The sequence below is a fragment of the Heterodontus francisci genome, chromosome 3, assembly GCF_036365525.1.
Source record: "Heterodontus francisci isolate sHetFra1 chromosome 3, sHetFra1.hap1, whole genome shotgun sequence".
Lineage (NCBI taxonomy): Eukaryota > Metazoa > Chordata > Chondrichthyes > Heterodontiformes > Heterodontidae > Heterodontus > Heterodontus francisci.
The window spans coordinates 207299282-207315892 of record NC_090373.1 but is presented as its reverse complement, the minus strand read 5'-3'; the positions used below and the strand labels follow the sequence as shown (position 1 = coordinate 207315892).

Sequence of the window (16611 nt, the reverse complement as noted above, 5' to 3'; positions counted from 1 at the left end):
CTATAACTCCTGAGGCTTGCTGGTTCTTAAAGCAATACTGGTCCTTTGCAAGCCTTAAAGACAAACATCCCAATCCAAAAACAAAATCCTACAGGACCACGAGACCTCCGCCCCTAGCGGAATGAAACGCCATTCCTGAAACGCATTTCATTACAATGGGTAAAAAAAATACAAATTGAAAAAAAAAACACCAACACATTTTTGTTTTCACGCATTTACAGATATACACATTTCCAAAAAAAAATGTTTAGACTACAGCAACAAGTTCCACCAGAACATTTCGGCTTTAAATTTTCAAAAGGTTGTTCCAATTAACCCATTTTAAATTTACAAGCATAGTCTTCCAATTGTTTTGTGTTTTCCTTCCAAGTGTCCCTATTGTCCATCACCTCAGCCAGCTGAGATGCACAGCTAGGAGCATTGACCACTACTGGGTTCACTATTCTCAGAGAAGTTTCTCGAGTACCCCTTAACCTATGTGGCATCACTTGACACTGGAAAACCCTGTCTGGTGTAAGAGAAGTTGATTTTTTCTTATCCTGGGGTGTCAAAGTAATTTTACAGTATCCTTCCAACACATCGGTCTCTTTAAGACACATTGTGTTACCCACTCTGTCCATACAGTCCTTTAAATGAGAATTTGGGTAGGAGTCTGCCTTCTTTACCACAGTGACTTTTCTACAGTCTATGCGAGTTTGAACTGACCCACCAGGTTTAGTTATCAAGACCATCTGCAAATTCCAGCTGTCCTGAATAGTTCATCTAAGCTGCCCTTCAGCATGCATTGTACCTCTGCTTCCACTGTCTGGACCTAAGCAACAAGGATGTTGTTTTAAAGGAATGGCTCCCCCTATACCCACATCACGTGTGGCAAAGCTTGTACATCCTGGCTTATCCCTACAAATGTTTTGAAAGGTTGTGAATACCCTGGTTAGTACTTCACGCTGTTTTGCCTCTAAGTGTTAAAGCCTATTGTTTAATTTTCCTAGACATCCTGCATTCACTAATGGGATAGTTGGAGGTTCAATCGGAGAATTTCCTAGGCCGACTTCTGCCTCATCCTCACTATCCTTTTCCTTCTTCACAGTCCCTATTACCTGACATACCTGTACTGGCTTATCCTCCTCCCTGTGGCAACATGGTTTGAGCAAATTAACGTGACACACCGGTTCTTCATCCGGCGATCAGGGGTGTCAGTCAAGTAACCTACCTTACCCACTCTTTCGATCACTCTATATGGGCCACTGAAACATAGAAAATAGGAACAGTAGGTCATTCGGCCCTTCGAGCCTGCTCCGCCATTCATTATGATCATGGCTGATCATCCAACTCAGTAACCTGTTCCCGCTTTTGCCCCATAATCCTTTGATCCCTTTAACCCAAGAGCTATATCTAACTCCTTCTTGAAAACATACAATGTTTTGGCCTCAACTGCTTTCTCTGGTAGAGAATTCCACAGGCTCACCACTCTCTGGGTGAAGAAATTTCTCCTCATCTCAGTCCAGAATGGTTTACCCTGTATCCTTAGACTATGACCCCTGGTTCTGGACTCCCCCACCATCGGGAACATCCTTCCTGCATCTAACCTGTCAAGTCCTGTTAGAATTTTATAGGTTTCTATGAGATCCTCCCCCACTCTTGTGAACTCCAGCGAATATAATCCTAACTGACTCAATCTCTCCTCATACGTTAGTCCCGCCATCCCAGGAATCAGTCTGGTAAATCTTCGCTGCACTCCCTCTATAGCAAGAACATCCTTCCTCAGATAAGACGACCAAAACTGCACACAATATTCCAGGTGCGGCCTCAACAAGGCCCTGCATAATTGCAGCAAGACATCCATGAACCGTGCTTCCACTGGTTCTCCCTGTGACGGTAACAACACTAACACCTCATCCCCTGGTTTTATGACAGGTTGTGGTTTTCCCACCAATTGACAGGTACGGCATGTCCTACAAAATTATCTCACATCCTTTGTAAGACCTGGCCAGTAATGATGTTTGCTTATGTGTGATTTTGGTCTTCCGAATTCCCCTATGTCCTGAAAAAGGAATGTCGTGAGCCAACCTTAATAATCCGTGGCAATATTTAGGTGGTACTGCTATCTAACAACTGTCCAGTCTTCGTCGGCAGGTCTATGAGGCAGTCTCAATTCCTCAAAACCCCGTTTGCCATATAATAGCTTTCCCGAACTCTTTTCACCTCAGCTTCTGACAGAGCCGTCTGTACCATTTGGTAGATCTCTGAATCAGCTTGCTGTGCTGCCAGGATAGACGATCCGTTAAACGTCTCATTTGGATTAGCTAAATCCCCAAATAAGGTTTCAGATGCCTTATTATCCATTTGTGGTGCCCCTTTTACTTCCAACAATGGATCCTGTTTACCCGTTGCTTGGGTAACTACACAAGCAGAAATATTCCCGGAACTTGTTCCTGTAATTGCTCAGTTTCCTTAATTTCACATGCTAACTCTATAACCATTGAAGGAACTGATATTTTTGGTCCTGCCAAATAATTTCCTAGGAGTTGATAAATTCCCTTTACTGGTAAAGTGTCGTCAACACCTACAGTTATTATCGCAGCTATTAAGTCACTCTCTAGGCATACTTTATACAAATATATACGGGTATACAATCCCTGCCAATTCCATTAACTAAAACTTTAGCATTCAAGGCGCTCTCTGGTGGAAATCTCATATCTTTCTCCAGCAAGAGTGTTTGGGCTGCTCCTGTATCCCTGAGTATAATGATAGGTTTTCCTGCCTCACCTACAGGATACAGAATTACTCTCTCCTTTGACAAAAATTCATTATAACTCTCAGGTATTTTATTCTTAACCTCTACACTCCTTTTAGTTTTAGTATCTGGTTTCACATTCACAGTTGTTGTTAAAACTATACCCTGGTCTGCTATACTCTCCGTCAGAGTCTTTTCCTCTGCACTAACTTAGTGTACCCCAACAAGTCCTATGGGGTTGCCTCGCAATTTCCAGCACTCTGATGACCTGCTTTGTTGCAATAACACCACTTTGGCTTGCGAACCTCATTTCTACCCTCAGCACCTTCCATTCTGACCTGAGGTGGTGAACCTGGGGCATTCCCAAAGGTTCCTTCTTGCCCCCGGCTACTTGCCCTCCTTTCACTCTCCCACTTTCTATCCTTCTCGGGTTTATGGGGGTGACGGACAAAATAGGTTGGCTTATTCACAAGCTCAAAATCATCAGCAATCTCCGCTGCTTGCCTAGCTTTCAAAACTTTCAGGTTACCTATGAGTTCTCACTACTGAAGGAATGGAGTTTTTAAACTCTTCGAAGAGAATCAATTCTCAAAGGTTCTCATATGTGGTTTCTATCTTTATTGCCTGTATCCAATGGTCGAAATTCATTTGCTTCACCCTCTCAAATTCTAAATATGTCTGCCCAGTCAATCTCTAAGTTCCTAAACTTTGACAGTAAGCTTCAGGGACTAACTCATACGCAGCAACAATAGCCTTTTTTTGACATCTCATAATCTGCAGAAGCCTCTTCAGAAAGCATGGCATAAGTTTCATGCATGAGCAATGTCCAGCTTTCTTTTAGCCATTTCATCTGTTTGGCTATTTTTTTCCAAAAGATATGAAAAATACCTCCACGTCCCTTTCCTCGAACTTAGGAAAAGTCTGTATAAATTTAAACCACTTCTCGTTGGGTCCTGATCTAAATTCAGATTCTTCCCGACCTGAATTTTCCCTGGATTTAAGACTACCCTTTTGTCTTAGTTCCATCTCTTTTAACTTAAATTCCCTCTCTTCTCTTTCTCTCTGAAATGCTCTCTTTCTCTTTCCTTCTGTTCCATTTCAAGTTTTCTTAATTCTTTTTCTGCTTCAAGTTTGTTTCTTTTTCCTGAAGCTCCAGTTTTTTCATTTCTAACTGAATCCTAGCCAAGTCCACTGCATCAGTCTTGACCCTATTACCTTCATGTCTCTCACATTGCCCTTCATCTGTATTATCATCTACTACCAATTCCATATATTCGGCTATCAATCCAATTATCTCTGCTTTTTTGGAACCTGATTTCAATTCCAACCCCAATTTCGCGACCAATTCTTTTAATTTGTTCTTAGTTAAAGTTATCAAGTCACTCAGGGAAACATTCAGCTTTCCCAAAAACTCTGCTACAACCACTACTGCCATAACAATGGTACAGACTGTACCTTATTATACAAGAGACCTGGTTCTTTTAATTTCTTAGTAATTAGTGTCAGATTTGGATCCCAACAATCAATTTCCAATTGATAAGATGCCAGACTCGACAGCAATTAGTCTGATGCCAAACACAAGACCCCAATTTAAATACGTTATCCCAGAGACGAGTAATTACTATGATTCCAAATGTCAGCCCTCCAAATTTTCTAATTCTGATCCCAGATGCGAGCCACCGAATTAAACAGGATTCATCTGCAAACAAGCCCCCAACGAATATGTTACAGCCGACTGCTCCACTCAAAGCCCCCAATCAAAATATACGATTCCGATTGTGGTGGGACCAATGCACTGTTAATTCAATCCCGTCGCTCCACAGATCAGCTAACATATTTAAAACTTCCCAAATTAAAGAAAGATCCAGCCAAATTGTACCATCTATTAACCCCCGAATGAGGCTAACCAAACCAGGTGTCTTGAAATCAACAAATTAACTATTTAATTAGAAGAACTAAATTCTTAAACATTATGAAGATATAAACAACATTTAAAATAGAAAAATTAGAGTCCTTGCAAATTTACAGTCCTGTTGCCCGCAGTCCCCACAGAATGTTGCTTTCCTTCTCCAGCGAATTTCAACAATTAACGACTTTCAATAGAATCAATCTGACTAGGGTTTTTGAGGGATAAAAGATTGTCAGCCTAACTTCCCTTTCTTCAATTTAAATTACCAGTGTGTTTTGGCTTGAACTTTTTTAGAATTTTGAGAGATAATAATTAAACAGACTAAAATCCTCTTCCTTCAGTTTAAATGGTTGAGAGATCTTTTTCCAGGTGCTGTCATCACAGCTGTGTCCTTTGTCTGTTAGAACAAACTGTCTTCAACTAAAAGCCAGTTCAAAACTGAATTATAACAAATGTATCGCATGAGAACTCACTCCCAGTGGCTGTTTCCAATGCACCCTTTGAATCACAGTCTCCAAATGGCTGTTTCTAAGGCAACGAAAACGCACCTTCATATAACTCCTGAGGCTTGCTGGTTCTTAAAGCAATACTGATCCTTTGCAAGCCTTAAACGCAAACCGCCTATTCCGCAAAAAAACTATAGGAACATAACAAAATATAGAAACAAGATTAAACCATGCAACCGGTCAAAATTGTTCCGGTATTCAATTAGATCATGGCTGATAAGGGCTCAACTTCAACTACCCTTTTTATTTCATTTCCCTCAACATTCTTACCCTACAAACATCAAGCAATTTCAGTCCTGAAAATTTCAATTGAACCAAAATCTATCGCTTTTGAGGAAGGTCGTAACAGATTTCTACTTCCCTTCATGTGAAGAAGTGCTTCCTGATTTCACTCCTGAAAGGCCTGGCTCTAATTTTAAAGTTATACCCCCTCATTCTGCATTCCCCCAAAGAAAACAGTTTCTAGCTTACTTATTAAATCCTTTCATTTTTACACTTCAGTTTGATCATCCTTCAATCTTCTAAATTCAAGGAAATTGAAGCTTTTTAAATTTGTCCTTGGGTTGTGAGTATTGCTGGTAAAGCCAGCATGTATTGTCCATCTCCAATTGCCCTTGAGCAGATGGTGGTGAGCCATCTACAATTGAATGGCATGCTAGACCATGTCAGAGGGCAAAAAAGACTCAACCACATTGCTGTGGGTGTGGAGGCACATGCAGACCAGACCAGTTAAGGACAGCAGATTTCCTCTCCAAATGATATTAGTGAACCAGATTGTTATTTTACAACAATCCAGTAAGTTCATGATTATAAATGTGACGAGCATTTTATCGGGAGTCAAGGGTTGTGGGGGCCCAGCAGGAAAGTGGAGGTAAGGCCATGATCTTAGAATGATGGAGCAGGCTCGAGGGGCCAAGTGGCCTACTCCTGCTCCTATTTCTTATTATCTTATTCCAGATTTATTAATGAACTGAATTTAAATTCTTCCAGCTGCCGCGGTGAGATTTGATTTCATGTTTCTGGGCCTCTGAATTACTAGTCCAGTACCATTACGGAACCTGTTCTCATAATTTAACCATTTAAGCCCCCTATGTTTCCAGTGGAACTGCACTGCACCCTTTCCAATGCCAATACATTCTTTCTGAGGAGTGGTACCCAAAACTAAACGCAGTACTCCAGATGGGGTACAAGGTTCTGTACAACTGAAGGATCACTTCCTCCCCATTGTATTGCAGCCTCCAGTAATCGATTCCAGTTTTGACTGATTTTTGTATGTGGAGTGGGCTGAGAAAGACGGCAAGTTGTTACCTGCAGATCAGCCTCAAATACAGTTATCATGCCACAGCAACCTAATTCAAAGTTTTACTAAATCTGAAAATATCAAAGCACATATACATTAAAAAACAAAATGTGGCAAAGGAAAAAGTAAAATTTATACAGATTTTTTTTCTACGACCAGGACTAAGTTGCAGGCCATTTAAAAATCCAACAGATCAAACCTGCATTGTCGTTGAGGGCTCTAATCCTGGTTCAGTGCGTTTCTTCAGAATAGATTTCTTCGGCATTTGTGGGGCCTCATCTGGTCTATGCAAAACATAGCCGCTATTGGGAGACTGCTGAATGCCTAATATACTCTTATCAAAATGCTCAGATAGACCATATGTGGGGTTTGAGAGTTCTCGCTGAGAGGGAGGTAACATTTCTGCTATGATCCTCTCTTCTTGCTCTTTCCTCCTGCGAGCAGTTTCCAACTCACGAAATTCATCATTTTTACTTTTGCTGTATGAAAAATGTTCCTGAGCATGACTGTTGCTTGGATTCCGAGTCGGAGACAGACTCCGTCGCCGGTCAGAACTTCGGGCTCTGTAATTCCTGTGCCTTTCTGGACTGCGGCTACGACGTTCTCTGCTACGACGATCCCTGCTGCGGCTACGATGTTCCAGCCGTGAACGTTTAGGATCCCTTCCTCGATCATCAGATCTTGAGGTGGGGTAAGGAATCTTCTTCAACTTGTCTCCATCATGTTCACTTGATCTTCGCCCTTCTTCTCTACGAGATAAGCACTGCGATCCATAGTCAGGCCGGCGTTTGAATGTGTCACCAGAATGTGTCATGCCTCGATAGCCTTGAGGTTGGTCATCATGGATGGAATATTTTCCCTGCATATGAGTGGATTGTTGCAAAGGACTTCTGTAAATGAGACCATCAGCCATTTCATTCCTGTTGGTCATAAAGAACAAGTTAGAGAAGAATAAAAGACAAACACCCACCCACCTACTCTAACTGATGTTTCCTGCTTCTACTCAGTATTTCAGTAAACATAGTTGGCAAGCAAAACCTCTCACTGCTACCAGTAGTTGTCTGTGGTTACTTTTATTATTAGTTCATGGGATGTAAGCATCGCTGGTAACTGCAGCATTTATTGCCCTGGAGAAGAATACATATAATTTAGAGCAACACAAGTCTCAAGTTATATAAGTATCAACTTGGCTCAGTATTAACGACGTCAATTCTGAAGGAGGGATTCAATCCAGGACTCGAGTACATCACCAAGGCTGACACTTCAGAGCAGTACTGAGGGAGTGCTGCAATGACAGAGGTACTATCTTTTGGATGAGACATTAAACCAAGGCCCTGCCAGCCTGCTCAGATCCCACAGCACTACTTCTGAAGAGGAGAAAGTTCTACCAATGTCCTGGCCAAACTCATCACTCAAGTAACAATGATTAGAATCATGCCTGTATTAGCTTTTTGAACAAAGGAAATAGGAGTAGGCCATCCAGTCCCTCAAGCCTGCTCTGCCATTCAACTAGATCATGGCTGATCTTCTACCTCAATGCCATTTTCCTGCACTATCCCCATATCCCTTGTTATCTTTAATATCCAGAAATCCATCGATCTCTGTCTTCAACATACTCAATGACTGAGCCTCCCACAACCCTCTCGGGGTAGAGAATTCCCAAGATTCACTACCTCAGTGAAGAAATTCCTCATCTCAGTCCTAAATGGCCTACCTCTTATTCTGACTGTCCCCCAACCAGGGGAAACATCCTTCCTGCATCAACTGTCAAGCCCTGTAAGAATTTTGTATGCTTCAATGAGATCACCTCTCATTCTTCTAAACTCTAGAGGATATAGGCCCAGTCTCCTCAATATCTCCTCATATGACAATCCCGCCATCCCATGAATCAGTCTGGTGAACCTATGTTGCGCACTCCCTCTATGGCAAGTATATCCTTCCTTAGGTAAAGAGATCAAAACTGTACACAATATCCTAGGTGCAGTCTCACCAAGGCTTTATACAATTGCAGCAAGGCTTATTTCCTCCTGTAATCAAATCCCTTGCAATAAAGACCAACATACCATTTGCCTTCCCAATTTCTTGCTGCACCTGCATGTTCGCTTTCAGTGACTCATGAACAAGGACACCCAGGTCCCTTTGGACATCAACACTTTCCAATCTCACACCCAACAGTGCTGTTCGGGAGTTCCAGGATTTTGACCCATCGACAGTGAAGGAAGGCATCATAGTTCCAAGTTAGAATGGTGTGTGGTTTGGAGGGGATCTTGCAGGTAGGTGGTGGTGTTCCCACACATCTACTGCCCTTGTCCTTCTAGGTGGTAGAGGTTGCAGGTTTGGAAGTAGCCTTGGTGCGTTGCTGCAGTGCATCTTGCAGATGGTACGCACTGTTGCCACTGTGCATCGGTGATGGAGGGAGTGAATGTTTGTCAATGGGGTGCCAATTAAGTGGGTTTCTTTTTCCTGGATGGTGTTGTTGGAACTGCACCCATCCAGGCAAGTGGAGTATTCCATCACACTCCTGACTTGTGCCTTGTAGATGGTGGAACTGCTCCAGGACATCCCGGCAGGAGTTCCTCAGGGTAGTGTCCTAGACCCAACCATCTTCAATGACCTTCCTTCAATCATAAGGTCAGAAGTGGGGATGTTTGCTGATAATTGCACAATGCTCAGCACCATTCACAGCTCCTCAGATATCGAAGCAGTCCTTGTAGAAATGCAGCAAGACCTGGACAATATCCAGGCTTGGGTTGAGAAATGGCAAGTAACATTTGCGCCACACAAGTGCCAGGCAATGACCATCTCCATTGAGAGAATCTAACCATCTCCCCATGACATTCAACGGCATTACGATCGCTGAATCCCCCACAATCAACATCCTGACCAGAAACTGAACTGGAGTAGCCATATAAATACTGTGGCTACAAGAGCAGGACAGAGGCTAGGAATCCTGCAGTGATTAACACATCTCCTGACCCCCGAAGCCCGTCCACCATCTACAAGGCACAAGTCAGGAGTGTGATGGAATACTCTCTACTTGCCTGGATGGGTGCAGCTCCAACAACGCTCAAGAAGCTTGACACCATCCAGGACAAAGCAACCTGCTTAATTGGCATCGCGTCCACAAACGTTCACTCCCTCCACCACCGACGCACAATGGCAGCAGTGTGTACCATCTATAAGATGCACTGCAGCAACGCACCAAGGTTACTCAGGCAGCAGCTTCCAAACCCACGACCTCTACCACCTAGAAGGACAAGGGCAGCAGATCACAGAATAATACAGTGCAGAGGAGGCCCTTCGGCCCATTGAGTCTGCACTGATGCATTAAAGACATCTGACCTGTCTACCTAATCCCATTTGCCAGCACTTGGCCCACAGCCTTGAATGTTATGACGTGCCAAGTGCTCATCCAGGCACTTTTTAAAGGATGTGAGGCAACCCGCCTCTACCACCCTCCCAGGCAGTGCATTCCAGACCGTCATCACCCTCTGGGTAAAAAAGTTCCTCCTCAAATCTCCCTTAAACCTCCTGCCCCTCACCTTAAACTTGTGTCCCCTCGTAACTGACCCTTCAACTAAGATGCTTGGGAACACTACCACCTGCAAGTTCCGCTCCAAACCACACACCATCCTGACTTGGAACGATATTGCCAGTCCTTTGTTGCTGGGTGAAAATCCTGGAACTCCCTTCCTAACAGCACTGTGGGTGTACCTACCCCACATGGACTGCAGCAGTTCAAGAAAGCAGCTCACCGCCACCATCTCAAGGGGAATTAGAAATAGGCATATGACACCACTGACCACCTCTAGGCGCTCACCCATTGTCTCTCGAGACAAGGAGGCCAAAGAAGAAGAAGAAGAATATATACTGCCTGGTCAGCGACACCCACATCTCATGAAACGAATAAAAAAAAAACTCTCACCATTTAAGAAATACTCTGCATTTGTTTTTCCTTCCAAAGTGGACAACTTCACATTTTCCACATAGCCTGTCGAAATCCCCTCAACTCAAATTCCCACCTAGTTTTGTCTCATCAGCAAATTTGGAAATATTACATTTGGTCCCCACATTCAAATCATCGATATAGATTGTGAACAGCTGGGGCCCCAGCACTGATCCTTCCGGTAACGCACTGGTCACAGCCTGCCAACCTGAAAATGGCCCATTTATTCTTACCCGCTTGTTTTCTGTCCGTTAACCAATTCTCAATCCATGCCAGTATCTTACTCCAACCCCATTTTCCTACGACTGAAGTCAGGCTAACCGGTTTGTAGTTCCCTGTTTTCTCAATCCCTCCTTTCTTAAATAGTGGGGTAACAATCGCTACCTCCAACCTGCAGGGACCGCTCCAGGATCTACAGAATTTTGGAAGGCGGTACAGTGGCGCAGTGGTTAGCACCGCAGCCTCACAGCTCCAGGGACCCGGGTTCGATTCTGGGTACTGCCTGTGTGGAGTTTGCAAGTTCTCCCCGTGTCTGCGTGGGTTTTTGCCGGGTGCTCCGGTTTCCTCCCACATCCAAAAGACTTGCAGGTGATAGGTAAATTGGCCATTGTAAATTGCCCCTAGTGTAAGGAGGTGATAGGGAATATGGGGTTACTGTAGGGTTAGTATAAATGGGTGGTTGTTGGTCGGCACAGACTCGGTGGGCTGAAGGGCCTGTTTCAGTGCTGTATCTCTAAATAAAAATAAATAATGCACCTGCTATCTTTACAGCCACCTCTTTCAACTCTCTGGGATGTAGACCATCATGTCCAGGCAATTACCAACTTTCAGTCCCATTAATTTCCCCAATACAACTTTTTTTTTTTTACTAATACTAATTTCTTTCAGTTCCCCATTCTCGCGAATCCCTTGGAAATTTTGTATTTCTGGGTTTTTTTTGTATTTTCCTCTGTTAAGACAGACACTAAGTATTTGTTTAGTTTGTCTGCCAGTTCCTTTTTCACTATCATAAATTCCACTGTCTTTGCCTGTAATGGGCCCACATTTGTCTTTGCTAATCTTTTCCTTTTTACATACGTGTAGAAGCTTTTACAGTCCATTTTTGTGTTTCTTGCTAGTTTGCTTTCATATTCTATTTTCCCTTCATCAATTTTTTGGTCCACCTTTGCTGAATTCTAAAATGCTCCCAATTCTCAGGCTTACTAGTTTTTTTGGCAATTTTACCAGCCTCTTGCTTTGATACCATCTTTAACATCTCATTAGCCACAATTGGATCACTTTTCCTGTTGGGTTTTTGTGCCTCAAAAGAATGTATATTTGTTGTATATTAATTCTTTAAATGCTACTCATTGCCTGTCTACCATCAAACCTTTTAATGCAGTTTCCTAATCTACCACAGCCAACTTGCCCTAGTACCGTCATAGTTTCCTTTGTTTAGATATATTAGAAAGAGCTATCCAATTAGTCCCAGTTCCCTGCTCTTTCCCACAGCCGTGCAAATTCTTCCTTTTTAAGTATATATCCAATCCCCTTTTGAAAGTTACTACTAAAATAAATTCTCTTTCCTCTGGTTCTTTTGCAAATCAGCTTAAATCTGTGACCTTTGATTAGCAACCCACCTGACAGAGGAAACAGTTTCGGTTTTATTTACTTAGCCAAACCCCTCAATTTTGAACACCTCTTAAATTTCCCCTGAACCTGTTGAGAACAATCCCAGCTTCTCTAGTAATAAAAACAGAAAGTGAGAGAAATACTCAGCAAGTCAGGCAGCATCTGTGGAGAGAGAAGCAGAGTTAACATTTCAGGTCTGTGACCTTTCATCAGAACTGGCCCAGCTTCTCTAGTCTCTTCACATAAATGAAACCCCTCATCCGATACCATTCTAAAACATCTCTTCTGTACCCTCAAGGCCTGGACATCCTTCCTAATGTTTGGTGCCCAGAAATGGACTAACCAGTGATTTATGGAAGTTTAGTATTATTTCCTTGCTTTTGTACTCTATGACTGATTACAAAGTAAAGGATCCTGTATGTTTTATCAACTTTATCAATAGTCCTACCAGCTTCAAAGAATTGCGAATCCCCAGATGTCTCTGCTCCTACACGCACATTAAAATTGTCCATTTAGCTTATACAGCCTCTCATTCTACCTTCCAAAAATGCATCTTCTAGTCATTAAATTTAATCTGCCATACGCCTGCCCAATTCACCAAATTGTCTATGCCCTCTTGAAATCTTATTGTATCATTTACCACATTTCTAAGTTTTGTCATCTGCAAACTTTGAAATTATAGGCTATGAACCATTTCCATTATTTCAGTGAAACTCTCAAATTTGCCAAACTCGACTTTAACAAATCTATGCTGGTTGTCATTAATTCACCCATGTTTTGAAAAAAAAGTTTTTTGTCCTGGGTTAACTGATCATCCATTTCATCACTGTGAAACACACATATGACTTCGGGCAGAACAGTGGCTAGCATCGCAGCCTCACAGCTCCAGCGACCCGGGTTCATTTCTGGGTACTGCCTGTGTAGAGTTTGCAAGTTCTCCCTGTGACCGTGTGGGTTTCCGCCGGGTGGTCCAGTTTCCTCCCACAGCCAAAGACTTGCAGGTTGACAGGTAAATTAGCCATTGTAAATTGCCCCTAGTGTAGGTAGGTGGTAGGAGAATTGTGCGGATGTGGTAGGGAATATGGGATTAATGTAGGATTAGTATAAATGGGTGGTTGATGGTCGGCACAGACTCGGTGGGCCGAAGGGCCTGTTTCAGTGCTGTATCTCTAAATAAATAAATAGACTGCTGCTTTTACCTACAAAACAGCAGCAACAACTCAAAGTGATTCATTGCCTGTGAAGCACTTTGGGACATCCGGATTTTTACTTCTTTCTTCACTTTATTCCCTCCCCCACAATAGTGAATGCATCTTTTTTTTATACCCATGCAATTTTTTCCCTTCTTCTGTGGATAATATGTTCATTTTTGATTTAAAATACTAGACAGACTTCAGCACCTGTCCGAATAGCCATTCATTCATTAAATGAGCACTGGTAGACAATTCAGCCTGCTCAGTCCTCTGGCCATTTTGCAGCAGGGATCTCTGGAGAGCATTCAAAGGTCAGGAAGCTTCACTGAAAAATCAAGGTTAACTGTAGCATTCCAACATCTACCTTAGCTGAGATCAGCTAAATTAACTCAGGATTCAAGCCTGGGATCTTGCTTATCTGTTTGACCGAGTTCCATACTGGGTAGCCCACAGAGTATGTATAGTTCATCTAATAACCTGGCTGAGAAGACCCCATTCCTAATATTTATCTGAGGCTCTGATTCAAACTTGAGACCATTAGGTTTATAAACTCTGCTGCAACTACTCAATTTAACAGAATGTCTCACATTCACTTTTAATATGTTACCAAATACTACAAACCTAATTTACTGAATTTAAGAATCATATAACACATGCTCTATATAGTTCAGAAAAAAAGCATCACAGTAAATTACACACCATCTACAGACCACATGGATGATTAAACGTTGCCCATAACCAGGAGAGTTTTAAATGTTCAGTTTGCATTCTACAATTTGAACTATTTGAAGTTCTAGTAGAGAACACAATGAATTCCAGAACCTCACGCTGCAGCTAAAAATCCCGCTCTTTCCACAATGTCAACAGATGCCTATGTTCAGAGCAACAAAACAACTTTGACAAATCTACAGAACCAAATTCTGTATTTGTTAGTTGAAACGAATTAAAACTTCAAAGTTTACATATGTTGAAAGTTGAAGCCTATTAGTTGCACAGCGTAGAAACTAGGAAGCATTGCCCTTCTAGGGCAGATAGGAAAGGTCATCAACACACTCAGACCTAATCACCAATCATTTTACTCTAACACTGGAAATATTATGTTAGATCAGGAATCTAAAATTTACTACACATTAATTCCTGGGTCAATGGTGCTTCAAAATACAGTAGTTAGCATTACAACTCAGCACTGCATTCCCCCCACCACCCCTACAAGTACATTGAATTTTGATCAGCAACTCAATGACTCCTAAACTCTTCCTGAATAGCTCAGAGTTCCTTCTCTTATCTATTCATCTACAAATCATCTTAGGATATTAAAGACATGACAATCCATTCCTCTTAATTTGAAGACACAAAGTCAAATTCAGTTAATCTGTAATAAGAACAATTACCACTTTCCTATTATTAATATTTATTTTGAACTACTGGGTAATTAGAGTCATCGTGTCCGTGCCGGCCATCTATTCTAATCCCATTTTCCAGCACTTGGCACATATCCTTGTATGTTATGATGTTTCAAGTACTCATCTTATTACTTCTTAAATGTTGTGAGGGTTCCTGCCTCGACCACCCCTTCAAGCAGTGTGTTCCAGATTCCAACCACCCTCTGGGTGAAAAATGTTTTCCTCTAATTCCCTCTAAACCTCCTGCCCCTTACCTTAAATCTATGCCCCCTCGTTATTGACACCACCGCTAAGGGAAAAAGTTTCTTCCTATCTATGCCCCTCATACTTTTGTACACCTCAGTTATATTCTTTTAATGCAAAAACAACTTGGAATTATCAGGAGTAGATTGCATTTAAATGCAAGCTGTTGTGTGGATAGTGAATGAGTATAAAACTGAAGTCTGCTATGATGCCCCCCAACCCAAACTCTCATTTTCCAGGCTCGCCCATGAAGAATGGCCACTTGGATGAGGAAATGGAGGACTTATGATGCCTGCAGATATGTCGCCCATCAGCTGTCTGTGCCTGCAGGAGAGGGGCAAAGCACAAGTGGAATTTGAGGATCTTTTGCAGATAGGGAAGGCATCACTCTCGGGTTTGCTCAATGACTTCTCAGCATTGCTGACACTTGACACGTGTTCAATCACATCACCTTGGTGAGATTATATATAGTGCAGAGCAACCACTTAATAGGGAAATAATAAATAGCTGAAAAACAAATGTTCTCTTGTACCAAAATTTTTTTTCTAAAATGTTCTTCCCAAATATCCCCCCTCCTGAAGTTGATGTATGCTGAAATACAATTGATACCATTGATACCAGAGCTCTCTAACATTGCATCCAAGTGGCCATACTTTACATGCATGTCTACATAGTGTCCACAGTCCTTTCAGTGGTGATTTGCTCAACATTCAAGCCTAATTCAGTCTAAATTTGTTGTCTCCATGCACACTACCCAGCAAGGATCACTGGATTGCAATCAGAGGCAGCAAGCCAGATGACTACTGGCACCCCTTTTCCTGACTAGTGGTAGGGAGACCAACTGTTACTCCTTCAAATCTAGGTATGAACCCATAATTTTACTGGACTATATGGCTTAACTTGACTGACAAAGTAGGAATTGTGCTGACTTTTTAAATTTGCATTTTGTACTGCTAGGAACAGCATGTAATGGGTTAAAAACTAAGATCACATATTTCCCATAAAAAAGCCATTTGCTCAGACATGAAAAAGACAGGCTGCTATGGTCTTCACAAGCAGGGAAAGCACAATGAAATATCTACCACGTTAACTTGAAATAGACAGAAGCATCATATTGCTGTTTATGGTACATATAAAAGATTTGGACTTAAATGTGGGATGCATGATTGGGAAATTTGCTGATGACACAAAAATTGGCCGTGTAGTTGATCGTGAAGAGGGTAGCCGCAGACTCCAGAATGAAATTAATGGTTTGGTTGAGTGGGTGGAAAAGTAGCAAATGGAATTCAATCCAGAGAAGTGTGAGGTAATGCATTTGGAGAAGGCAAACAAAGCAAAGGAATACACAATAAATGGGAGGATATTGAGAGGGGTAGAAGAAGTGAGAGACCTTGGAGTTTTTTTTATTCATTTATGGGATGTGGGCATCGTTGGTCAGGCCAGCATTTATTGCCCATCCCTAATTGCCCTTGAGAAGGTGGTGGTGAGCTGCCTTCTTGAACTGCTGCAGTCCATTTGGGGTAGGTATCCCCACAGTGCTGTTAGGAAGTGAGTTCCAGGATTTTGACCCAGCGGCAGTGAAGCAACGGTGATATAGTTCCAAGTCAGGATGGTGTGTGACTTGGAGGGGAACTTGCAGGTGGTGTTGCCATGCATTTGCTGCCCTTGTCCTTCTAGTTGGTAGAGGTCGCCGGTTTGGAACGTGCTGTCTAAGGAGCCTTGGTGTGTTGCTGCAGTGCATCTTGTAGATGGTAGACACTGCTGTC

General features: G+C 42.3%; 1 protein-coding gene across 1 annotated transcript in view; it reads right to left on the bottom strand.

Moving 5' to 3' along the window:
• znf318 (zinc finger protein 318) overlaps positions 1-16611 on the bottom strand; it is a 57261-nt gene that overhangs the window by 29414 nt on the left and 11236 nt on the right. Inside the window, exon 2 of the mRNA XM_068028208.1 lies at positions 6649-7369. Coding sequence (XP_067884309.1) covers positions 6649-7362 — 714 coding nt within the window. The 5' untranslated portion in view covers positions 7363-7369. The remainder of the gene's footprint in view (positions 1-6648; positions 7370-16611) is intronic.